Source organism: Chelonia mydas, chromosome 4 (genome assembly GCF_015237465.2).
Source record: "Chelonia mydas isolate rCheMyd1 chromosome 4, rCheMyd1.pri.v2, whole genome shotgun sequence".
Classification (NCBI taxonomy): domain Eukaryota; kingdom Metazoa; phylum Chordata; order Testudines; family Cheloniidae; genus Chelonia; species Chelonia mydas.
The window spans coordinates 74324575-74351758 of record NC_057852.1 but is presented as its reverse complement, the minus strand read 5'-3'; the positions used below and the strand labels follow the sequence as shown (position 1 = coordinate 74351758).

The following is a 27184-nucleotide window of genomic DNA, read 5'->3' as shown; positions in this document are numbered from 1 at the left end:
ATTCACCACCCAGACAAACCAGACTTCTGTGATAAATGAATATTAAAAACCAGAAATCCCATCTATTAGGTTTTTCCAGTTCCAGAGAACCAGACACTCACCCCAGATCAATATGTACTTGTGGATCTCACCCAAAAACCACACTGGTAGCCAGTCCTTTAGCAAACTATACTAAAGGTTTATTAATATAATAAAAAATAGAATTATTAAATGGTTAAAATGAATCATATATATTATGGCAGATTTCAGAGTTTGTAAATCAGGATAATAGCAGTGATGTTAAATCTCCTAGCTTGCGGTACGTCTCTCTGGATCACCCAAAAGACTGGGGGATCTCAGTCCATTGTTCAAAGTTTCCCTTTGTTAGAAATCATTGTCCAGAAATGTGGAGCAGGAAAGAGGCCAGGGGATGATCTCACAGTCTCCATTTATATCCTCAGCCCATGTGCATGGAAGGTTACTGTCACAAACATGGAGTCAGGGATCACATGTTCTCCATGCCTTGTTGAGTCAGTGGGCTTCCATTGTCCATATGCTTTCTGAGCAGTCCTCAGGAGGAGCCCATTGGAAGAGCTGATTCTTCTTAATGGTCCATCAAACATGGCTGGCTGGTCTTGATGTAAATCTGCCTTGTGGGTGTTACCCAGGAACACAACATGTTTGAGATACAAACACAGAGCAAAGATTCATAACTTCATATACAATGATAATACATGCATATAAATAGGATAAATTGTTCAACAGATTACAACTTTTCCAATGATACCTTACAAGACATATTTTGTATAAGATTTATCACAAACATGCAACAGTAGTGATACATCAGTGGTTGCAATCATGTTGATACATCAGTGTTGAACGCTTAGTGTGAACATGGTCATCTTTCTCTTTATATTGCATTACATAGGGTTCTAGCACAGGGTGAACAATAAAATAAAATGAGTGGAACCTGTATTTCCAAATTAGCATGTTCATGGTTGTGCATGTGTAACTACGTTGCTGGCCATGGGACTCATGCCCTGAAAGGTGAATATACCTCAGTACCATTGTGGCTTGAGAAAAAATTCTCAAATGTTTTGTAGATCACTTTCCCAAAACAGTGTGTATCAAATTCCTGAGAGGAATTTGCATAGCAACTATATAGGTAACTAATACATGTTGTAGGTGGGTAAATTATACAGTAGGTAAAATATATAGTGATATTTTTAGCAAGTTTGCAAGTATAGACAATTACACATTTTTAGGATGGAAGGATGAGAATTATACCAGTAGGTTTAATTATGTGTATGTCTTATGTGCTATGTTGATGCCATAATTTGTTCTTACAGCATAACCACATTACTGCTTTATCTCTCTCTCTTTTTACATCACCAGAAGAAATCAATGGGAATTAGTTCTAATTTGTAGAGTCCTTTTCTGCATTAGTTGTTTAGTCACTTTGGATTGGTTTATCTATTAGGGCTTTCTATTGGTCTTGCCAAAATTTTCCTTAATAGTATCAAGTTCTCTTTTTTGATGGGTGGTGTGATGTTTTGAGACTTATGAAATTAGTAAATTGTATGGTGGAAGTTTTGATGCTTGCTATATGTAATTATTTTTAATGTAAAATGGATTAATTGAAGTTAATTACCTAATTTCCTTTCATATAGTAGTTGAGTGATAGGTAATTCCAGAAATACGAGCATACTGCTGGTAGGTGTATTTGTTGAAGTTGTTCAAATGATATTGGTATTCCATCATTGCGTACATTCGCCAGAGACTCCTTCCCAACTCATATGTTCTCATATTTATCTTCACTGTTTATTTTAAAGCACTGATTTCCCAGTGTATTACCAGGATGGGTGTCTTTAAAATCAATACATGAATATGGGATTGGAGGTCTTTGGGCAAAGGTGTTGAATAGTTTGTTTCTGTCCAGGTCTTCTGTGAGCCTGATTCTCTTCTTACGCTGGTTTCACATCTGTATAATTCTACTCCCTTCATTATTATTATTTCTGTTTTGGTAATTCCCCACAGTCACTGTCCATGCACACGCCGGAAGAAATAGAGTGAAATCCTTGCCCCAAGGAGGTCAACAGCAATATTCCCACTGACTTCATGGGGTACAGGATTGTACAGTGCTCACTTTATATTTATTTTTATTACAAATATTTTCACAGTAAAAAACAAAAGAAATAGTATTTTTCAATTCATCTAATACAAGTACAGTAGTGCAATCTCTTTATCATGAAAGTTGATCTTACAAATTTAGAATTATGTACAAAAAACTCTACATTGTTTTATTTTTAATTTAAAATTTTAGAGCCTACAAGTCCACTCAGTCCTACTTCATTGAATCGCTCAGACAAACAAGTTTGGTTGCAATTTGCAGGAGATAATGTTGCCCACTTCTTGTTTACAATGTCACCTGAAAGTGAGAACAGGAGTTCACATAGCACTATTGTAGCTGGTGTCACAAGATATTTACGTGCCAGATGCTAAAGATTCATATGTCCCTTCATGCTTCAACCACCATTCCAGAGGACATGCGTCCATGATGGTGACAGGTTTTGCTTGATAACAATCCAAAGCAGAGAATACTAATGTATGTTCATCGTCATCATCTGAGTCAGATACCACTAGGAGTTGATTTTCTTTTTTGGAGTGGTTCGGGTTCTGTAGTTTCCTCATCAGAGTGTTGCTCTTTTAAGATTTCTGAAAGTATACTCCAAACCCCATCCCAATCAGATTTTGGAAGGCACTTCAGATTCTTAAACCTTGTGTTGAGTGCTGTAGCTATTTTTGGAAATCTCACATTGGTACCTTCTTTGCATTTTGTCATATCTGCTGTGAAAGTGTTCTTCAAATGAACAACATGTGCTGGGTCATCATCCGAGACTGCTATAACATGAAATATATGGCAGAATGCGGGTAAAACAGAACGGGAGACATACAATTCTCCCCCAAGGAGTTCAGTCACAAATGTAATTAACACACTGTTTTTTTTAATGAGCATCATCAGCATGGAAGCAGTAGGAAAGCTGGGAAGGAGCAAGTATGTGGAGAGAAATGTAAGTGCTGCAGGAGAAGAAAAGAGACATGGGATCTGAGTAAACTCATCGTAGTAATCTAAGGCTGAATATCCTCAACCTTAGAGGTCAAAAAGTTAAGCCACTGTACAGTATTAAAGCTTTTTGGTTCATCTGTAATATCTAAACTATTTTCATTTTCTAGGTCCTTTTCTGATTTCTGATTACACTTAGACTGGTGTAAATCAGGAGCAATGACCCTAAAGTAAGTGGAGTTATACTGGTGTAAAAGGCAAACCAGGCTCTAAGTGTGCACATGTGGGGATTTTTTGCCGGCACTATTGTCACTGTAGTATCTGAGTGCCAAACAATGTGTGTGTTCTCACTCCAACATGCCAATGAGCTATTATCACTGTTTTACAGAAGGGAACTGAGACACAGAGAGACTAAATGACTTGTCCAATCTTGCACACATAGTCTGAGGTGTAACAGGGAACATAATGTAGTTCTCCTGAGCCTCAGGCCACTGCCCTGATTACCGTACCATCCTTCCTCTCTGGTTTTGTTTAGGTCCTCTTCTATAATCCAACTAGAATAATGATTATAGGTTTAGCCTAGTTTCAGCGTGGTAATCTGCTCTGAATAGAAACACCAGAAGCACATAAAATACAGGCGATTCACACTGCTTAATAGTTTCCTTTTAGTCAGGATTGGTGTAGTGTAGTGTAGTGGGTCAAACAACAATTGAGAAGGCAGAAGAGTTGAATGAATCGGTCTCCATTTTCTGATGCTGAGGACAGTGACAGTGTAGAGAAGGTTGTATTGCTGGTGGCTGACATGCTCTCTCCTTGGCCTGCAGTCTTCAATTTTCAGAGTGCATATGCCATATACATGAATACAAATATTGCCTTACATCAAAGAAGGTGCTGGTGCTTTTGGAATAGCCAGACAATAAAAAGTGTTACAATATTATTTTCTTTCCTATGCAGGGTGCTTTGAGTGCTGCATCAAGTGTTTGGGGGGTATTCCCTATGCCTCATTGATTGCCACCATCCTGCTGTATGCTGGGGTCGCACTCTTCTGTGGCTGTGGACATGAAGCACTCTCGGGAACTGTCAACATTCTGCAAACCTACTTTGAGATGGCAAGAGCTGCTGGGGACATTATTGATGTCTTTACCATGTAAGCATTGTTTAACCTTTTGTGACTTTGCTTTTAGGTGGCTGACAATTAAGAAAAGGGAGAAAAATGAGATTCATGAAAGTAATCTTAAATAAAAAGCACAGATCATAAACCCAAGTACATGCAATAGTATAAGATAAGCACAGCAATTGTAATTCTAATAGTGCTAATATCTTTGCTTTCTACAAGTAATTTGTAATAAACTTTCAAATCTAGTAGTAATTTTTAGCTATTGATTACTCAATAATTGATGTAATTTTTAGCATTAATGTATTTTGTGATCTTTATGGATGTTTCCTATATTTATAAGCTTTATTAAATGGATTAAGTAATTAAAATGCATTATGTAATATATAAAAATATTCATTCATTGTAAGTAATTCACTGTAAACATCAGTCATAGTTTTGCTTTGCATAAGTAATTAACTTTGATACCTATCAAACACATTTCCATGTGGTTACAAATAATTTAGAAAAATGGTAATCATTACTAAAAGCCAAATGTTCTAGCAAAGATGGAAGAGGGATGGGAAAGCCATACTCCTGTCATAGCGGGGGGTATGGAGACCCCATGCACAACCACACAAGCCAAACAATGGTGAGGACTCCACATTTGCCAACCATTCAAAACTCATGCATCTGTCCCCCCAAAATCATATGATTGACTTAAAAATCATTAGACTTTGTTTTTTAAATAATCAATGTTGGATTCTTTTTATTTGCCTTCTTGGTTTTGAGCCTTTAGGGTTCACGTTTTCAAGCTTTCTCTGCATCTATGAAGGCTAGGAACTTACTTTGTTAAGTGACAGCTGAGATAATAACACAACTTCAGGAGCTGGGGCTTTAAGAAAACCCCCAAATGTCATGAGACTGACAATAAAATCACAAGAGTTGACAACACTGGACTCCACAGGTCTAGAAGACAGGGAATGAGCAGAGTTCAGAAGCAGCTGCTGGACAAGGCATGCTCCTTTCTCCAACCTGTGGAAATTGCCCCTGGAAAAACTTATGGACTTGATTGTTGTTCATTGCAGCATCAACTTTCTCTCTGTGCCATTTTGCAAACTAGTTGCAAGGTGGGAGGGTCCCAGAGCTCAGGCTCCAGCCCTAGTCTGGAAGTCTAGACAGCAATTAAATAGCCCTGCAGCCCAAGTGCCGCAAGCCTGAGTCGGCTGGCACAGGCCAGCTGCGGGTTTTTCTTTGCTGTGTAGATGTACCTTCCAAGCCTGCATCAGCTGGCATAGGCTCGCTACAGGGCTAAAAGTAGCATTATAGACTTTCCCGCTCAGGTTGGAGACTGGGCTGTGAAACCTGGCGAGGGGAGTGGGTCTCAGAGCCCAGGCTCCAGCCTGAGCAGAAACATCTATACTGGTACTTTGAGCTCTGTAGCTCAAGCCCCAGGAGCCCAAGTCAGTTGATCCTTGCTCTGAGACTCCCTGCCGTCGGGTGTTTTCGCAGCGTATATGTGTCTTAATACAATATCTTAATCAAATCTGAAATAAAATGACACAACTAAATGGTGGCTCTTCTGTTCCTCCCTTCCTCATAAAAAACATCCTCTTCTCAGGAATTTGAAAGCAAGTTCTGATGCATGTGGGCCTAGCCAAAGCTGAAGGACCATACATTTCATTTATGGGGAGCATCATTGTCCCTCCCTGAGCCCTCACAGAGAAGCTACGTGATTTCCCCACAATCACAGAGAAAGACAGTGACAGAGCTGGAAATAGAATCCAGATCTCCTGGCTAGTACAGTCCTGTCCTATCACCGCCCTGCCTTATTGTGCAAGGATTTTCTTCATAGGCACTGCAATATTGCTTGTTGGATTAGTCAGCAAGAGGCATTCATGCAAATCAAGTAAATCACCACTTTGCTATATCCAGATTTCATCACCTTAGGAGTGAGGGTTCTGAGCTTGTTATCTGATCTCACTGTTCTGCAGCGTAGTTTATAGAGCAGCTGGGAAACATGTGGCTTCTGCTATTTTTTTTATGCCAGCATTTAGAATAATGTGTATAACTTGACTTCACAGCTAAGGTTCAGTGTTATCACTGAATGAAAGATCAGTCATTTTATTAGACTGTAACTTATTTTATTAGTCTCTCGGAACCCATTAGTGCAGAACTGCTGCAAATCAATGCTTTCAGTTCATAGCCAGTTTTCCAGGTTCCCCTGTCAAAATCTTAAGTGAAAGTATCAGTCAAGGGCCACAGTTCAAATGTAGATAATTCACTGGAAATGACGAAGGAGCTCTAAAGCCAAATTTATTTTTTTCTTGAAATCTAATTATTTGGCTTCTTCCACTGGCTGCCCAACCCTGCCCCGCCCCAGTCTTACTTAAAAGCACTTGCTTCCTTGGCAGCCTTTTCATTGATCTCTGACTCCAGCTCATTTTTCTGTACGTTAGAGCCAAGATAAAATCTTGAGGGAGAGCAAACTTTTTCACTGAAAGCAATGAAGTGCCATCTGTAACTGGACAAGCTGTGCAAATTCTGTTTCCTGCCTTTCTGTTTGATTTTAATACATATCAGTATGCCCTTAAAGGTAATTTTCTAGGGAGAGTCAGTGATTGGTGTTTTGTCACAACATAGTTCAGCAGGTGGCAGTCCAAAATGCCCTTTGTAAATGATGTTGTCTTGAAAGTCAAGAAAGAAGCAAAATTCTGTAAATAATGAAAATTCTCCCTTTTACGATTTCTTGCCTCTCCATCAGTGAACTGTCACAATAGATAGACCTTCTGATCTCAAGTAAAAAATAGAGAAAAATTATGAGAAAAGCCATCCTAAGTGATCAATTTTTCTCTGTTCTAAGAAGCTTTTTTCCTTAATGCTGTCAGTGATGTGAAATGTTTCTGTGTGACCCAAAGTGTGCCCCTCAGTGAAAAATATACAAAATGGATTGTGTAATGGAACTCATTGTGTTGAAATGTATTTAATCATGCTTATGGTTTCTCTCTGGTTTATTGACATGTTGGTTTCAGTATGTCATGCAATCTAAAAATCAATCTACATCTGAGAGCTGTTCTATGTGGTTGGTAGATAAAGGTCTTTTTACTGCAGCCATGACTACATTTGTGCAAAACCCTTACAACATAATTGATAGGCCACTCTTTATTTATTATGACCTTTCAGTCTTCTCAATGCATTTACAATCTTAGATTATTTTCTTATATTAAGTTTTATTTTTTATAATCATGCAGTGCAATTTATGTAGCTATAAGCACTCACTGCTATCTAAAAGCAGGAGCAGGCACATATAGAGGAAAGCACACCCCGTGGATAGCACAGACCTGTTCTTGCTAGGCCAGAAACAAAAATGCTAAAGTCTAATAACATTTCTTCTTCTAAACACCAGGGCTTCTCATGGACAACAATGGCTTGGCAGCCTCATTAGCTGATACAATTGCTGTTTGTTGCAGCCTTTGAAAAATGATCCAGATCCATGCAGGTTCTTAATTAACAACTTCCCATAAGAAAAATAATAATCCCATCTCCACTTCTAGAATTATTTAATGTAAAAAAAGAAAATGAAGAAAGAGCACAATACAATGACGGTTTAAAATGAGTGAGGCTGCAAACCAAAACAGAGAAACGACCAGAACCCAGAAGCCACGCAAGAGGCAGTGTTAGCTGTGGCAAAATACTTTGTTCGCCTCAGTAGGCTCAGTCCTTTTTAGCCTTGGAGACTCAGGTTTGGGGCAAGGCGAATCCTTATAGGTGGCACAGGATCCTGCTACTCCTCTCCTCCGCCAGTCCCTTGTGCTTGTTTTCCTTCCCTTCTGGGGAGCGAGTGCAGCCTCCCTACTGGGAAGGTTTGGTGTCTTGCTGCAAACAGCCTACTGGCAGCTTCCCTGCTCCCCTCATTCTCCCCCTCCTACTACCCAGGGGAGGGTTTAAAAAGGTCCCAAGTAGTTGGAGTCAGCTGAACCTAATTGGTTCCCTTGCAACCCTTTTTCCAGCTGAACCTTTTTGCCCCATGGTTCTCTCTCCTCAGTGGATAGGGAGGGGCCTTTTAATCCCCTGGGACTAATTACTACCCTCCTTTTGTAGTTGTTTGTCCTGGGTTTACCACATATTCCCCCCCCCCCCAACACTATGGGGTTGGGCTACTTGGGTCGGCAAACAGTGCACTCTCGACAGGCCATGCGCATTGCCATGTTGGATTCCAGACCTATGTTGTACTCCGAAGTGGAGGGGTTGAAGCGACAGGAACCATCTCATCACTCTGGCATTTTTGTCTTTACTTTGGTGCATCGACTGCAGAGGGGCATGGTCCATGACAAGGGTAAATCTCTGTCCCAGTAGATAGTAGCAGAGGCTTTCTACCGCCCATTTTACTGCCAGGCATTCTTTTTCGACAACAGTGTATTTCCGTTCCCTAGGCAGGAGCTTCCTACTGAGGAAGAGGATGGGGTGTTCGTCTTCCCCGACCGTTTGTGAAAGTACCGCCCCCCAACCCTACATCAGAGGCGTCGGTTTGTAGGATAAACTCCTTCCCCCAGTCTGGGGTCACAAGTATGGGGTCAGTGCAGAGGGCCGTCCGTAGATCTGAAAAAGCGTCTTCAGCCGCCATCGTCCATAGCTTACTATGTCTGGGCCCCGAGCTTTCGTTAGGTCCATTAATGGGCATGCCCTGGTGGCAAAGTGGGGAATGAACCATCTATAGTACCCCACTAGTCCCAGGAATTCCCTGACCTGTTTTTTTTGGAGTGGTCGGGGCCACTTCTGTTTTGCTTCTAACTTGTTGAGTTGGGGCCTCACCATGCCCCTCCCTACTATATACCCGAGTTATTTGGCTTCAGCTAGCCCGAGCGAACATTTGGAGGGGTTTGCCGTCAGCCCCGCCTTCCTCAGGGTATTCAGCACTGCCTCCACCTTCTCCAAGTGTGTCTCCCAGTCGGGGCTATATATGATAACGTCGTCGAGATAGGCTGCCACGTACTTGCCATGTGGTCACAACAGTTTGTCCATGAGCCTTTGGAAAGTAGCAGGCGCCCCATGCAACCCAAAGGGGAGGACGGTGTACTGATATAGTCCCTTTGGAGTTGCAAAGGCTGTCTTCTCTTTGTCGGCCTTGGCCAGGGGGATCTGCCAATAGCCCTTGGTCAGGTCAAGGGTAGACATAAACCGTGCTTTTTTCAGTCTGTCAGTTAGCTCATCTCTCCGGGGTATAGGGTACACATCAAACTGGGACACCTCATTCATCTTTCGGAAGTCGTTTCAGAACCTCACGCTGCCATCCGGCTTAGGCACTAAAACCACTGGACTTGACCATTGGCCATGAGATTCTTCAATGACTCCTAAGGCCAGCATTTTCGTGACCTCTGGCCTGATCCCCTCTCTTTTGGCCTCCGGGATCCGGTATGGCTTGACGTTCACCTTCACTCCAGGCCCTGTGAGGATGTGATGGTGAACCTCAGTAGTCCTGCCTGGCTTTTCTGAGAACACATCCTGGTTGCGTTTAATCAGGCTGATCACTTCAGATCGTTGCTCTGGAGTCAACTCCGGGGATATTCCCACTTGGTTGGGCCGGTAGTTTTTAGGGGATGATGCCCCTAGTGCAACCACATGTACTTCTCTATCCTGCCATAGTTTCAGCAGGTTTCTGTGGTAGATCTGCTCCAGCTTCCGACGACCCGGCTGTCGGACCTTATAGTCGACTTCTCCTATGGCTTCTATTATCTCATATGGCCCCTGCCACCTGGCCAGGAGCTTGCTCTCTGCTGTGGGTATGAGCACCATTACCTGGTCTCCCACCTGGAACTTCCGGGTTGTTGCTTGGCGATTGTAGTATGTCCGTTGGGCCCCTTGGGCCTTCTCCAGGTGTTCACGCACAAGGGGAGCGACTTCGGCTATCTTGTCTTTCATTTGCAATACATGTTCAACGATATTTCTCTCTGGGTTCGGCTGTTCTTCCCAGCCCTCTTTGGCCATGTCCAATATGCCCCTGGGGTGGCGACCATATAACAGCTCGAATGGGGAGAATCCAGTGGAAGCTTGGGGAACCTCCTGTACAGCAAACAGCAAGTAAGGCAGCAGGGCGTCCCAGTCTTTCCTGTCATGACTAACCACTTTCCGTAGCATGTTCTTCAGTGTTCTATTGAAGCATTTGATAAGACCATCGGTCTAGGGATGGTAGACTGACGTCCTGAGGGTCCGTAAATGCAGCATTGTACATAGGTCCTTCATTAACTTAGACACAAAGAGTGTCCCTTGGTCTGTCAGGATCTCTTTAGGTATCCCTACTCTGGAAAAAATCCAGACTAATTCTTTGGCTATGGTCTTGGACATAGTGTTCCGTAGGGATATCGGGTGGCCTAATCTAGTACTACCAGAATGTACTGATGACCCCGGGCTGACCTCTCCAGTGGTCCTACTAGATCCATAGCTATTCGCTCAAATGGAATTTCAATAATTGGTAGAGGTACCAAAGGGGCCCTTAGATGTGGTCGGGGCCCATATAACTGACATTCCGTACAGGAGGTACAATATCGCCGGACCACCGCATAAATGGAGGGCCAAAAAAACCTCTGCAGAGTCCGATCAAGGATATTATCTATCCCTAGATGGCCCCCAAACAGATGGCTGTGGGCCAGATCCATCACACCCCTCTGATGCTTGTGTGGGACCAAGAGGAGTTCTATGACTTGCTCTTGGACCCAGACTACTCTGTATAGCAGATCACCCTTAATCACATAATATGGCTCTGGGCCCTTGACTCTCCCCTCCACGGGGAACCCATTTACCTTGACTACTACTTTATGAATATTGTGGTATATTGGGTCATTGGCCTGATCCTGACCAAAATTCCCGAATGAGGTCCCCATTTGTCCAAACTCAGGGGGATCTACCTCTGTCTCCCCCTCGGGGAAAACCCCCAGGGAACTAGGTCCGGCTATTGAGTTGTTGATCTTCTGCCCCGCCCCGCTGTCCGTTGAGCCACCGCTTTCCCCTACAAGCGTAGATTTCTGGTACTGGGTCAAGATCCTCATTCCCCTCCTTTTATCCGCCCTCCGTTCCCTCTGAGTCTTCCGGGGCTTTCCCAGTGGGGAGAACAAATCCTGGCCAAATTCATGGAAGGCTGGGGTGGGGGGTGGGGTTATCTATCTGGGCCACCCCAAATCCCGAGAAGTCTCATCCAATAAGGACTGGGTAGGGGAGTTTCGGAACTACGCCCACCGTCACCTTAGTGGGGTTTCCGAGACTTCTATTTTTACGGGAATGATCGCATAGTAACTGACATCCCCATGTACACAGGATATTTCTGAGCGTTTGGCCTGGGATAGTTGGTCCTGGCCGACCAGCTTTCCTGAGACCAGCGTGATTGCACTTCCCGAGTCTACTAACACAGTGGTCTCTACACCATTCATCTTAATGGGTCTAATATATCTATATCTACGGGTCTAATATATCTATATAATATGAGGGACCATTGCAACCCCAACTAGACTTATTAGATCACATGGTCCCCCTATATCTCCCAGTTTGCATTGCATGGGTTCTTCTAGATTTGGGCATTGGGCAGCGATATGCCCCAATTCGCCACATGCATAACATCGGTACCCTGCTTGGGGCAGCCCCCGATTTTTTGGGCTACTGGGCTTTATCCCCCGAGGCTTTCTCCCCCAGTCCTCAAGTCTCTCTGGGACCTCTGGCTGCTCTTCAGCCTCCTTCCTCCCCTCCATAGTCCAGCCTGGTGCTAGGGCAAACCAGGCCCTCAGCGCAGAGACTTGTCTCCAATTCTGGTGCCTTCCTTGCCCGGTGGTCCGCGAAAGTTCTTGGGCTGCTAGGTATCTCTCTACGAGGGCAACTAGTTCATCACAGGAGGAGGGATCGTTTGGTGGACCCACCCCCGTATGTCTGGGGGCAACCCCCTCATGTACCTGTCCAACACGAGGATTTCCACTATCTTCTCCGGCCCATGGGTCTTGGGGCAGAGCCACTTCCGGGCAAGGTGGATTAAATCAAATAGCTGGGACCTCGGCAGTTTGCTGTCCCGGTATTTCCACTCATGGAAGCGCTGGGCCCGTATGGCTGACGTCACACCTGACCTTGTCAGGATTTCCGCCTTCAGCTGGGGGTAATCCATAGCTGTCTCTGTGGTCATGTCAAAATAGGCCTTCTGGGGCTCCCCACACAGAAATGGAGCCAGGATAACTGCCCACTGGTCTTGGGGCCAGGCCCCTTGCAGTGCCGTCCTCCCGAAGGCGAGGAGATATGCCTCTATGTCGTCGTCCGTAGTCATCTTCTGTAAATAGTTGCTTGCCCGCAGCAGCCGGATCCCCTGGGGCCCGTGCATCAGCGTGGTCAGAGCTTTTAACTGGTTCACTGCTTCATTCAGGGTGGCTCGATCTTGGGCCACCTGGTTCATCAGTAATTGGTTTGTCTCCTGTTGGATGCATCCTGACTCTTGCTGGGCAGCCATCTGCACCCTGGTAGCCTCTTGTTGGGCTGCAGTGGCCTGTACCAACGCCTTCACTACATCCTCCATTTTTTTTTTTTTTTTTGTGATTTACCCTGCACTGAGATGGCTTGCCACAGAGCCTTACTCACTCACCACATCCCACTTCTGACAAAATACCTTGTGTAGCAAAATACCTTGTTCGCCTCAGTAGGCTCAGTCCTTTTTAGCTTTGGAGACTCAGGTTTGGGGCAAGGCGAATCCTTATAGGTGGCACAGGGTCCTACTACTCCTCTCCTCAGTCAGTCCGTTGTGCTTGTTTTCCTTCCCTTTTGGGGAGCGAGTGCAGCCTCCCTACTGGGAAGGTTTGGAGTCTTGCTGCAAACAGCCTACTGGCAGCTTCTTTGCTCCTCTCACTCCCTCACTCTCCCCTCCTACCATCCAGGGGAGGGTTTAAAAAGGTCCCAAGTAGTTGGAGACAGTTGAACCTAATTGGTTCCCTCACAACCCCTTTTCCAGCTGAACCTTATTGCCCCGTAGTTCTCTCTCCTCAGCAGATAAGGAGGGGCCTTTTAATCCCCTGGGACTAATTACTACCCCCCTTTTGTAGCTGTTTGTCCTGGGTTTACCACATAGCATTTGTAAAAAGAACAGTTGCTATTATTAATGTGTTGTATTCTGATAGTGCCCACAATGTGTCTAGGCTCTACACACACTCACACTCACACTCTCTCTCACACACACACACACACACACACACACACACACACACACACACACACACACACACACACACACACACACACACCCACCAGAGGAAACAGTCCCTTCCTGAAGAAGTCATAATGTGGAGGCAGTGAAAACCCACATGTGAAATTGGAAAATACATATTTACTATTCATATTTCAAAAACAAAACATAGGGTCAGATCCTCAGCTGGTACATATTGGTATAGCTTTATTAGTGAACTGAGTCCGGAAAAATCTTCATTGGTGAGACGGGCTATTAAATAAAAGCAGCCAGGATGAGATGAGGTTTGTTGGGGAAGAAGCAGGGCTGGATGGGATGATATCAGAGACAGTCACAAAGGTTGCTGCAGTGCAGGGAAGTGGACCTGGGGAAGCGCTGATTTGATATCTTGTCCTGGACCCTAAAAACTCTGACTGTAGTCCATGGAACATGTCTTTGTGTAGAATCTTCAGTCTGAAAAACCTCTGTCTATTTTTGGGTTCCATCTGAATGGAGAGACAGTCATGTTAAACGTCCACAAACTAAAATAGCCTGAATGGATCAAAACAACAGACTAAATGACCATTTTTATTGTCCAGGTAGAATAGGTTGAAATAGGCACCATCTTCATGATTCAGCCCCCTCTGCCAATCATTGCTTCATGTATATATTGTTAATAAACTGGACAGTTCTAACACATTTTTAATCGGCAATAAATCTCACTTTTTTTTTTTTTTTTTTTTTACTAGGACCAACCTTGTACGGTATGGTTCTCTGGGTGACCTTTCTGATACTTCACTTCAGGTTGTCCCAAACTTCTTCAATATCATCTGTATCCTGGGGCTTTCTCCAAATAGCTATTTTCAGGCAGTTCAACAAATGTTGGAAAGAGGAGGGAGTAAGAGACGTAGGAGACGGCATCCGCAGGGGACTAACAGTATGAAATAATCAGCTATGTTTCATATTTTAACCACAACTGTAGATTTGGTCTGCTGAGATGTAAAGGGATTATTTCCCTTAAGATTTAAAGGGATTGCATCAATATAAAACTGGTTATTTAAATTCTTCTGAGAACTGATCTTATGACACTTACCATACCATGCCACCCTTACTCCTGTGCTGGTGCCTTCAGAGCTGGGCAGCTGGAGAGTGGTGGCTGCTGACTGAGGGCCCAGCTCCGGAGGCAGCAGCGCAGAAGTAAGGGTGGCAATACCATATTATGCCATCCTTACTTCTGTGCTGGTACTGGCGGTGGCTCTGCCTTCAGAGCTGGGCTCCTGGCCAGCAGCCACTGCTCTCCAGCTGCCCAGCTCTGAAGGCAGAGCCACCAGCAGCAGCGCAGAAGTAAGGTAGTAGCCTCTGCAGCTCCCTCTATAATAACCTTGAGACTACCCCACAACTCCTTTTTTCGGTCAGGATCCCTACAATTACAACACCGTGAAATTTCATATTTAAATAGCTGAAATCATTATATTTATTATATTAAAAATCCTGTGACTGTGAAATTAACCAAAATGGACCGTGAATTTGGCAGGGCCCTACAAATAGGACTACTTGTTTTCTGTCGGGCTATCTCTATCTACAATATAAACTGAAAAAACAATAATGAATGTAACTGTATTTTTTAATACCGCTGATATAAACTAGCTAGCAAAGGTTCTAGCAAGATGAGAAATGGATCAAATGAAACTTGTATGAACTCAGAAATTTATGCATATTGCTGCACTCAGTTTGTAATTATTATAAATATTTTGTCCTTACAAAATAAATAGGCATTGGGTTGGCTCAGTGTGGCTTGAGTCTTGAAGTGCTTAATCATTTATTTATCTGAGACTCTGCAATTTCTGTTCTTGACTTTGATTATTAACAGCTTAATTAGGACCCCAGTTAAGGTTCGGGGTAGTATCACTGTAGAAGGCGCTGGTAAAATCTCAATCCTAAAAGGATACAGGATAAATGATTGATCTTATGTGTGATGGTACATTATTTAATGTGCACACAACAGGGACTATTCTTTGGTTGTGGAGGGTTGTTAATAACATCCATGACGCTGACTAATTTATCCACCCAAGATCAAGACTCTCACACAATCCTACACACTCCATTCAGAATGGCCACTGTTGCTTATTTTAAAGGATATTTCAGTGTTTCCATTATAAATCCTGAATATCCAGATATGTGTATACTAGCTCTAAGAAAAAAATCAATTGGAGCTGAAACTCTGCACTTAGATGCTATAGAAAAGACAATTTATAAATGCTGACATATAGATAAATAAAAATGTGCTATACAAGATCTGCAGGACCGGGGCCTTAGATTATAAGGTCTTTGAGGCCAGAGATGGTCCCTTTATATTTGTTTGTACAGCACCTAACATAGTGGAGCCCTGAACCTGATTGGGGCTTCTGGGGGCTGCTATAAAATAAGTAGTAAATATGAGTTAAACAGTTAAAAAAACTGTTTGTTTGTCATTGCGTGTGTTTGTGTTATGAACAGCTTTAATTGTTTTAAAAGATAATTCTAAACTATCACTTAGTCACATTTGATAATTTGAAAGAAAAATGTAGAATTGTTAACCGTAGTCATCTAAAGAGACGTGCTGACTTTTCATGAGGATTATTACTGCACATTCCATTATATAAAATTATTTCAATAGTTATTTAAATCATGTATTATAATGTTTCTAAACTGGGTTAATATGCACCATCCACTTAATAATAATAAACTTCTAAAGAACTTTCCAACTTCATATTTGCAGAATCAACTATAACAGATTCTTTAGGAAATGATACAACAATCAGTTTTTTAAAAGTATTATTCTAATGTTTTTAGACAATAGACCTTAATGCTGTATTGAGTCAACAATGCCCTTTAAAATTATCATGAATAGATATTTGCCCATAGCCCATTTTTTCCTAAGAGCATACATTGTAACAAGTATGGAATTTATGTGTGTGTGTGTTTATTAGCAACTTGTTTTAGAACAAAAACAAGGAAATTAACACTTCAATTTTTTTTGTGATATTCAAGTTCATCAGTGACAGCAACTCTTCTTGAAATTATCTGATTGCAGCTAAGAATTGTAGAAATCTAAGGCTATGTCTACACCTGGAGCTGGGGTTGATTCCCAGCTTGCATATACCCCAGCATAGGGTCCAGACAGATTTGTATTTAGGTCAGCTAGATCCATGCTGTTTCTCTCTGCTGCTAAGTTTACCACTTTCGCTTGATGAGAGGTAGCACACATATATCTGTGCAGGCTGTGAATCACACCTCTAGTTCCAATTGTAGATGTAGCCTCAGATCGATAGGTGATGCTACTCCATCTACTGTGCATGCTGCCATATATTGATAATGATCTTCCATTTATACAGCGCTATTATCCAGTAAGATACCATACTGCATTATAAAGCTTCCTGAATCGTTTCACAATCAATGAGACAAATGTTGCCAGAAGACCTGTGGACTACATGGGACTGGAAGTTGTCTTCCTCAACCCTGGTTCCAAAACCATAGAGAGGCCACTTCATAGGTTTTTTGGGGCAAGAAATGTGGAGGTATATTCCAGGATAGGGTCAGGGGTTATAGTGCGTATTGTCCTGGCTTAGCAGTGCTTCATTTGCATGATGCTCTGCTCAGATTGTTTTCCTTCTGGCAAGTTGGTTGATGATCGTCAGAATATGGCTGCACATTGATAATGCTTTGGTTGGTGTTCAGGCATTGACTCAGAATTTGTGCTTTAAAAATGAAAATCACTGCTGTGCTGAGTGTTGGCCCCAGGCCAATGCATGAGTAAACTCCCAACTACTTTTCTTTTTATTAATGTGCTAGAGGTTAATAGAAACTCACTTAAAGAGCAAACATGTAAAGAGCAAAATAATAGTAACAAATAAATTTCAATTTCAGTTAAAACACTATCTAAACATCTAAACTAATTTCAGTTAAAACACTATCTAAAGGAGACAGTTGCTCTGTCATTGGAATGATTTTGTTACATGTACAAAATAAAGCTTGACAAGAATAACATCAGAAAGTTTCTGTGCCAAAGACAGTGGGCCAGATCCCTAGCTGATATAAATTAGTATAACTACATTAAAGTCAGTGGAGTATGCCAGCATTTGGCCAAATACATTTGCAGTCTTAGGCAGTGAGGAAAATTCCACCCTCTTACAAAAAGAGCTATGTTGCAAAGCAATCTGACACTCCATATTCTAATAAAAGCAAAGACAATAAATATTCTTATATAAATAAAACAACATCTAGGAGGCATTAACACAAATCTAGTCAGACCTAGACAAACATAGATGTAGCAACATTTTAATGAGCAAAGAGCAAACAAAAGCGATTGTAATCAATACATAAAAAGAAATCTAGTGAATTAACAGAAGAGGTAATTAAATAGGGGGCTTTCCAAATCATAGCACAGCAGGAAGGAATAGCTTAGGAGGCTGTCATAAATATAAAGGGAAGGGTAATCACCTTTAAAATCCCTCCTGGCCAGAGGAAAAATCCTCTCACCTGTAAAGGGTTAAGAAGCTAAAGGTAACCTCGCTGGCACCTGACCAAAATGACCAATGAGGAGACAAGATACTTTCAAAAGCTGCGAGGTAGGATTTGTACCTGCTGCCTCTGGCTAACCTTGGGCTGTCCCCTGCAACCCCAGTACCTGTTGGGCCTAACACTAGGCCTCAGCCTGGGGATTCCTGGCTGGAGCTCTCCCAGCTCCTCAGGCCCTTCCCCAGCCCTGCTCTAATCTAGGTACTCTACTTAAGTCCCTGCAGCCAACAAACCCTACCTCACAGCTTTTGAAAGTATCTTGTCTCCTCATTGGTCATTTTGGTCAGGTGCCAGCGAGGTTACCTTTAGCTTCTTAACCCTTTACAGGTGAAAAGATTTTTCCTCTGGCCAGGAGGGATTTTAAAGGTGATTACCCTTCCCTTTATATTTATGACAGAGGCAAATCAACAAATGGCCAGAAATAAATTTCCTTCAGAGAAATCAATCTTTTTTGTTGTTTTTTTTTTAAAGGAAAACAAAACAAAACACATAAGCAAAGGTGCTTGTTGAATTTACCAAACTGACAATTCTGAAGACTGATGTCCTCTATTTACCTAGAAGGTTTAACAAGCAAGACAAGAGGCCGTGTGAGTTTCTTATTCTGTCCTGTCAATGTTTCACAACCCAATAAGGGTGGAATCAATCCTAGGGGTGACAGCATAATTCAGTTGCCCTCTCTAATATTGATTGCAATATAAAGCTTTGTTCCTGCATACGCTTGTATTAACTTCAGTGGGCAGCTCTCATGCATAATGTTAAGTGCACATGTAAACCTATGCAAGAGCACGGCGTAACCTTGTAAAAACAAAATACTTCTCTACACACTTCAATGGTTGGATATATTACAAAAATCATAAACTGGCTGTATTTGGAGATATTTGGTCCGTATTCCTGCCAAAGTGTTATATAGCCATATTTTTAATATCATGATAATCATCTCTCATTCTTGATCTGTAGTCTAAGAATTAACTAAAATTACTACATAATAGGGTCTCATGCCTAAAACTGTAAATGCCAGTAATATACCTCTCTTGGTAGGTAACTTATTTTTATGTGAGTTAACTTATTCTGCTTCATTAGGGTTTATTCCCCTTGTTTCTCATTTGCTTACTTAATAAAATTATTCTTACAATGATAAGGTTAGAGGAATATATCCATATGCATAAAGGGGTATTGCCTAATGTTGCTCAGCCCTTGGTGCAAAACTCTAGCCGTTGCCCAGGAGATCAAAAGTGGGCAAAACAACCCTCTCCTCTCAGTCCGAGGGTTTAATGTACGCCAGGTGAAAGGGTAGGAGGAGAGGAAAGTGGCCAAAAGCCCTAGTTATGGCCAAGGCAGGATTCTCTTGGCACATGCATTGTGGAAGACCACCCTAAGGCTGCCTTCTGAGGTCCCCCTTGCATGCTGGGGTGGAGTTGCGGGTGGAAGTGGTCATTATGTCAGAGCCTCTCCAGCACCAGGAGTAGACGAGGATCAAGAGGGCACAAAAGGTGGTTTAATGCCACCATAATCCATACTCTTCCTTGGTTGTGAGTTGTCTGTTGTGCCTTCTGAAGGTAAAGTGCAGAATTTTACCTCAAGCCTCCAACCCCTAATGAAGCAAGCATTCTAGGAATTAACAAGTAAGCATTTAGATGACAATGAATTAGGGACAGCTTCTGACACCTTTACTCTTACTGAGTAGCATCTTGCTCTTCAAACGGTTCTGTTGACATCATCATGTGTTACGCAATGAGAGTAAGCTATTAGAATCTGCCCCTTAAAGAACAAGAAGCAGTGTGAATTCACATGCTCTATATCATATGCAACAAACCTATGAACTTTCCTTTATGCAGTCCCCAACAAGTTGGATGGAGATAATATTGCAAACATAATTTATTAAGAGTTTAGCAAATGCTTTAATTTGGTTCTACATGAAATGTTTCTTGAAATGTACAGCGCCACAGGCTAGAAAGGAATCTCAGTTACTACTTGTCCTAGTTCCTTTAGAGTATGTTTTTCCCTTTCACCAATAGACGAGATTAGTAAAGGCCCTTTGTCAAAGGGTGTCACTGGCCCTTTTAGAGGGAACAGGCCAGTGCACTGTGATTGGCATCTGACCCCCAGCTGAGCTTAAAAGAGGACACCTGAGCCCTAGGGGACAGGGGCAGGAGAGAGCTGCCTGAAAGACTCAGAGACATTGGCAGGTGAGAGCTGCTGGAGACCAGGAGGCTGTAGAAGGTCCCTGAAGGAAGCTGTAGCTAGGGAAAGGTTGGGGGCAGGAGAGCAGCAAGTGGGGTTTGCTTTCTAACCTCTCCAAGTCAGAGATCCAGGGCTGGAGAGAGCTGAAGTTAGAGAGCTGCAGAGGGAATTCCCTGCTGACTTCCAAGCCAGAGCAGAGGGCTGAAGTCAGGGGAATGGTGGATGGGTTTACCCACCAGTGATTTTGTGCTGCAGAGCTGGAAGAGGTCAACAGAATAGTGGGAGTGATGAGTCTCTTCTGGTGGGGATGAACCCCAGCAGAGGCAGTGGGGATTTCTGCTGGGAAGAGCAGGGTTCCATTCCAGTTGGAAGGGCTGTGGTGGCAGTCCTGGTAAAAGAACAGGAGAGGACAGAAGAAGAGCCCAGGTATGGTGGGAACACAGGATGTGCTAAAATGATGGACTAGAGGATGTGGGATTTTAAGGCCTATATACAGTGGGTGGGAGAAATGGACTATGTTTGGACTGTTTTGCATTATGTTTTTGTAATATACCTGCACAATGAAGGGGTATTTTTGAGGCAAGAAAGCTTGTTTTGAGGACTCCGTAGAAGGGAAATTGAGGTAAGTGCACTTGTTCTGCTGCTGGGGTGTACTTCAGGTGGGGTTGACACACTTTTGCCCCTTTGGCTAGCATTAACACATTCTGTTTTGTCATTTCACTGCAATCTTTAATTGACCACCATCTAGTTCCATTTTGTCCTTTTCCCAATTCCCCACTCATAGTACAGGCTCTATGTTAACCTGATATTTTTGAAAAGTCCCTCATGGAGCCACGTTAATGTTTTCCTATTACTTACATTTTTCTTTTTTTTTTCCTAAGGCATTGTATACTCTTTTGCCTTAATTGTGGTGTTACTTGGGTTGCTCCAGCCTTACTCTATATACAATGTATGAATATTAATAATTCCCTCTTTCTGCTTGCTTATGCTGTTTTTTAATTCTCCAGAATTTGACTTCATACATAGAAACAGCTATTACCAAATACTCCTTTATGACATTCTGCATAATGAAGTGGCATTGAGTTTGATAAATTCAGTAGCCTAGGGACTAGATTTAACCTGCATTTGTTTGGTGGACACCTAGTCACAGAACCTCAGAAGCCTAATGAGGGATGGTGCATGGGCAGAAAGTGTTTGCAAAGTGCCTTCCAGTGAGTGGCTGACAGGGCAAAAAATGGGACTTAGGTAGGGAAACTGCTAAATGCAAAGGATCAGTGCATTTCCTCAGCATTCTCCATGGCTAGGGCTTCTGTGGATTCCCCCCACAAAAAATGAAAGCTGCCCCTGCAAACTGGAAGCTCTGAGGCAGGGCAGGTGGTAATGTCATTCCTTGCCTTCCCTCAGGATGACTCCCCCAAGGGTACAGGGGGATCAGCTGGTACAGGGAGAAATAAATTACACCTCTCTCTGCCAGCATGAGTGAATTTGATTCCTGGCCTCTGAGTATTAACCAGTCTTTCATTGTGGCATATAATATTAAAAGAAATGTGCCTAGTTTCATAACCCATGTGCTACTTTTGTATTCTGTTGTCTATTGATTAGTGGGCATTAACATCCCCGGAACAAAACATTTACTCAAATTTTACAAGGCCTGAACACCTCCCTCCCCCCACCCTCCCCGGCAATCTTATTGATCATGCTCTGTGTTTATTTCTGTGAAGTGTATCTGTCAACCTTGAAAAAATAAATTTTAAAAATGAATTGAGCTGTGCTAATCAAATTGAGTGCCTGCTATATCCATTGAATTTATCTGTGAGAATTGCATTTATTTTTGTTAACTTGGAAATAGAAATATTTTAAACCACTAAGTATCTGGAAAGAATTTAATGTTGAGTTCAGTTTATCACCTTTGAGTTTATTTGTAATTACAATCTTTTCAATGCCTGTATTCTTCTTGATTCCATTATCTCTATGTGGAGAAGTTACATTATACATTCATTGTATTCAGTGTTGTGGTAGCCAGGATATTAGAGAGGCAAAGTGGGTGAGGTAATATCTGTTGTTGAACAAACTTCTGCTGGTGAGAGAGACAAGCTTTTGAGCTTACACAGAGCTCTTCTCCAGACCTGAAGAAGAGCTCTGTGTAAGCTCGAAAGCTTGTTTCTCTCACCAAGGGAAATTGGTCCAATAAAAGATATTACCTCACCTACCTTGTCTTATTATACATTCAGACTGATATGAAAAGGAGAATTATACAATGCTGCCAAATGCTGGGAAATTAATTTCACAGTAATACTAAATGTGGTAGCTAGATGGACAACTAAACTGCAGTAATAGTAGGACTTTATCTCTTATTCAAATAGAAGTATGTATACACAGAGAGAGAGAGAGAGAAATATGTTATTAACAGTGCTTTCTGCACAGTGAGAGAGTCAAGTGGCACAAGGCAAATCTAAGGAGAGTATTGCTCCTGTTAATCATCATTAAGTGCTTGCAATACAGAGGTATTTTAATTGAATAAAAATCCCCTGCCTTGGGTTCAATTTTGAGCATTCCAAAGCAGTATAAAGCAGCTTGGATAGAAAAAAACTCTCATTTTCTGCTGACTGATTACTAATATTTCAGCATTCAGGCTGGAGCATGCACAATCCTTAGGCTGCACCATGTAATTGCTTCAAAATTCCTACCGTATTAATCCATTTTGGGACACAGTAAAAACAGGAAAGGCTCATAGCTGACAGTTTTTTTGGGGACCAGATCCTCACTTGGTGTAAATCAGTGTAGGTCCATTTATTTGGCTCCCAGTGCCTGAAAAGATATTGCCTCCAAGTGCTCTCAATAGGAGCCAATATATAATCTTGGGAGAGGCAATACTGGGAAACTTTGGATATACATATACCAATGAAAAAAGCCTCTTAATTGCAGCTCTTTACACTGTCTGTTCCACACACTCTCCTTATTCAGCAAAACAAAACAAATAATAAATGGCCATATCCCGTCACTTAGTTCATAGAGGAGTTCTGTGCAGAGATTGATGACAGAGTGTGCTGGTCTTTTCCTTCAAAAACAGGATAATCCCTATTATGTGAATGCCTCAAGGGAAACCTTCAGATTTCAGCATGCCAGCCTAGCACATTTTCAATCTGTTCTCCAAGAGCAGCCCAATCGTAGATATCCTGACTCTTTCCCCCAGAGATAGACAACCCTAGAGCATCATTCCTGCAGAATTTAGAAGTTCACAGGTCTCAGATGTGAAAGAGCTCCAGCCTCTTGGAACACGTAAACTCCACATGGCCTGAGCTTCTGTCAGTCTTTGAGGGTGATGTTCATTTTTTTTTTTTTTTGGGTAACCAAGGAGTTTCATTAGCAGATATGTAACAGGCACAGCCGGTCTTGGGTCCGTACAACATGCATTTTGATGTAGAAATTACTGTCACGGTTTATGGCAGTGATGGATAACCTGTGGCCCGTCAGGGTAATCTGCTGGCAGGCAGTGAGACAGTTTGTTTACATTGACTGTCCATGGCTCCCAGTGGCTGCAGTTCATTGTTCCCAGCCAATGGGAGCTGCGGGCAGTGTCACAGGCCACAGGGATGCTTTGGCTGCTGCTTCCCGCAGCTCCCATTGGCCGGGAACAGTGAACTGCAGCCCCTGGGAGCTGTGGGTGGCTGTGCCTGCAGATGGTCAGTGTAAACAAACTGTCTTGCAGCCAGCCAGTGGATTACTCGGTCGGGTTGCAGGTTGCCCACCACTGGTTTATGGCCTATTCAGACTAGATGAACATAATGGATCCTTCTGGCCTTAAAATCTAAGAACATGTTCAGTCCTATGAGCATGTGCTTACCTATGTCCTGTAAGTAGCACCAAACTGCTTTCTTGCTGCTGTATCACTTGGTGATCAACCCAATATGAAGGAGGGCTTTGATTACACCTCCTTCTTTCTCCTGGGAGCCACCTTTCCCCAATGTCTAGGAGAATGTGCCCCTCTCATTTTTGCAAATAATATCCATTACAACTTTTGACATTATTTCACTAAATAATTATCTGGAAATATTTTTTTCATTTTTTGAACAGCTCAGTGAGTGGTTGAATAATATTTTGCAAATAATAGACATTGCAAATTTTATCACATTTGTGAATCCACATTTTCTTCATTCAAACAGCTGAACCCACATCAGAGTATATATCATTTGTTTCAACAATCTCTTCTTCAAAGTTCACAGCTTTTGAATGTTCATAAAGTGCTTGGGGTTTATCTTATTAACTATTGTTGTTTTATTATTGAAACTGGATTTGCTAAAGTACAAGGAAAAATACTGAAGAGAACTGATGTGGGAAAGAATGAGATGACCTATATTTTTTTATATCTGTAACTTGATTCTGCTGGGACAGGCCACTCTGCACTTAATTGCACCGTTTGGTCTTCCAAGATGACAGCACACTTGGGTGGCAAAGCACAGTGGCTGCTTCTGTTAGGAAAAAAATGACTATTTTCTCTAATGCTATTCTCATGTCCCTCAGGTTGGACTGAATCCAAACTCAGATTAATTATTTATAAAGTCTGCTTAATGTGGAATAGTTAATAGCACTAGAAAAATAGCAGTAGAAAAAACTGACAGAGGAAAAGTTGTACAGTCAAACTGATTTAATTTAGCTCAGTGCAAGCACAGCTTGAACTATAGGTTGGAAAAATCTTATGAACATGTTGATCTCTACCTGAATAGGTCCATAACACAAATATTCTCTTTGACGGCATACAAAATAATTCTTTCTTTATGCTCTAAAAGTTGATTTCACTTCAGTCAACACAATTGTTTCACAATAACTTCATTCCAAATAGTCTTTCTTAAAGTCAAGCACTCTGAAGGTAGAAACTGTTATAATTAAGGTTGCCTTTGTAACCTTAACTCAGACCCTTTGTGTGTCTGCAGAATGATTACATTAATTACATGATCACATATGATTTTTCCCACAGGGTCCTTGAATGGGTAGTGTCACAGGGTCAGGCCACATGGCTACAGGAGAGTGATAGAAGACAGATATATTAGCCCCAGGTTAAGCAGGTCCCTTTTCCCTGGGTAAGGTAACAGGGGCAGTTCCATAACAATCAGGCACTTGCTGGAACCAATTAATGCAGACAGGCTAATTAGGCCACCTGGAGCCAATTAAGAAGCTGCTAGAATCAATTAAGACAGGCAGGCTAATCAGGGCACCCAGTTTAAAAAGGACCTCACTTCAGTCAGTGAGGGGTGCGCAAGGAGTTGAGAGTGAGAGGGCGTGCTGCTGGAGGACTGAGGAGTACAAACGCTATGTGGCATCAGGAGGAAGGTCCTGTGGTGAGGATACAGAAGGTGTTGGGAGGAGGCATGGGGAAGTAGCTCAGGGAGTTGTAGCTGTCACACAGGTGTTACATGAAACACTGTAGACAGCTGTAATCCACAGGGCCCTGGGCTGGAACCCAGAGTAGAGGGCAGGCCCGGGTTCCCCCCATTCCCCCAACTCCCTACTGGATACAGGAGGAGTTGACCTGGACTGTGGGTCCCACCAGAGGGGAAGGTCCCTGACCTGTCCCCTGACCCACTAGGTGGATCAGCAGAGACTGCAGGGATTGCTCTCCTTCCTTTTCCCCATGCTGGCCAGTGATGAGGTTAGCTGAGTGAACGGCAGGTTTGAGCCACTAGCTAAAATGGCCAAACTGAGGGCTGCCCATGAATCTCTGAGGAGAGCAAATCCACCAATAAGCACAGGACCCACCAAGGCAGAGGAGGAGCTTTGTCACAGTAGTTATTCAATATTTCTTTTATTCCTCCTCATTCAGTGTATGGCCTCATGCGATTTATGCACAGCATTCAAATACTGCACTGAATGCAAGGTTTGTAATTTTGGCTCCAATCATCTTCCCCCCCTCGGCTCCTATTAACCTCTCCAGCCTCCAGTCCTCCTCTATTGCTATATACCACTCAGCCCCCTCTTTCTCTCCCCTGCATCTGTTCACCACATCCCACCCACTGGTTTCTGTCTCCCCCTTTGCTCTTTCCCTAGACCTTCTTGGCTCCTGGCATCCCAATCCTAAATGGGGTTTTTTGGGGTCTTACTGCAGCATAAAAAATAATACCATTAATAATAAATATTCTAAGCCATTTTACCCCCATCAGCTTCATTCAAAAGAATAATTTTTATTATTTAATTTATAATTTTTAAACAATGGTAATTTCTGAATATTTCACTAGTCCTGCCCTTGAAAACTTCCAGCATGAGTCAATGTCAAATTCTACCTATGATTCACTTTTGTGATATAATATGATTTTCCTGGGCAGACCAAGACCATTTTCCTGGGCAGACAAGCCTTAGATATTGCAAAGGTTTTAGATGGAGAAGTTTTAATTAATTTTTTTTTCTCAATGTGTACTCAACATTTTCCAAAAGCATTCTAGCTGTTAGTGAGATTTATTCTGAACATTTGTAAGCATGAAAATATTTCTTTCTTTTGGAGCTAAAGTACATAAGGATCAAATTCAGCCTTATGTTTGGACTGTAGTTCCAGTCTTAACTATGGAGAGGCTGGTTCTCTCCATAATGAAGCAGAACAAGACCAGAATCCTGGCCTTTTGACCCTAGAAACATGGACATCTCACTACCTCTTGAACTAAAGATGTCAGCTGGTGCAATACCAAACGTTCTTTCTAAATTGACACCAGCCATTAGAGAGCAACATATTTTCTCACTTTTAGCCCATGTGTGCGCACACATACACACAGAGAAAGAGGTTGTATCTACACTAGGGATGTGTTTTTTCAAAGGGACATAAAGACTTGTCTACATGGTGACACTCAGGAAAGTTAATCCTAATTAACTAAAAATGTGAATTAAAAGTGGATTGGTTAAACTGCATTAAACCCCTACATGGCCACTCTCATTCAGAATCAAAATGGCCTTAATTCACTTCCACTTGGCGAAACTGCACCTGTTGGAAATTATGGGTCTGAAAAATCCTAGTTTAGACAAGACTAAAATGCCTGACCCTGCTTCAACAGAAGACAGTAGGGTATGACTTGTTTCCATTGATTTTAATGGAAGTTAGGGACCTATTCTCATTTCCACTGATGACAGTGGGAGTTCTAGGATATGT

At 42.4% G+C, this 27184-nt stretch overlaps 1 protein-coding gene across 3 annotated transcripts in view; it reads left to right on the top strand.

Moving 5' to 3' along the window:
- Positions 1–27184, top strand: part of GPM6A (glycoprotein M6A) — a 333975-nt gene that overhangs the window by 266922 nt on the left and 39869 nt on the right. For 2 of the 3 annotated variants that reach the window (XM_037897560.2, XM_007067068.4), the window contains exon 2: positions 3998–4190. In XM_037897560.2, the coding sequence (XP_037753488.1) occupies positions 3998–4190 (193 nt within the window). Of the gene's footprint in view, positions 1–3029; positions 3035–3737; positions 3741–3997; positions 4191–27184 lie in introns of those variants that run through there. The other variant, XM_043546010.1, reaches the window with a different exon arrangement.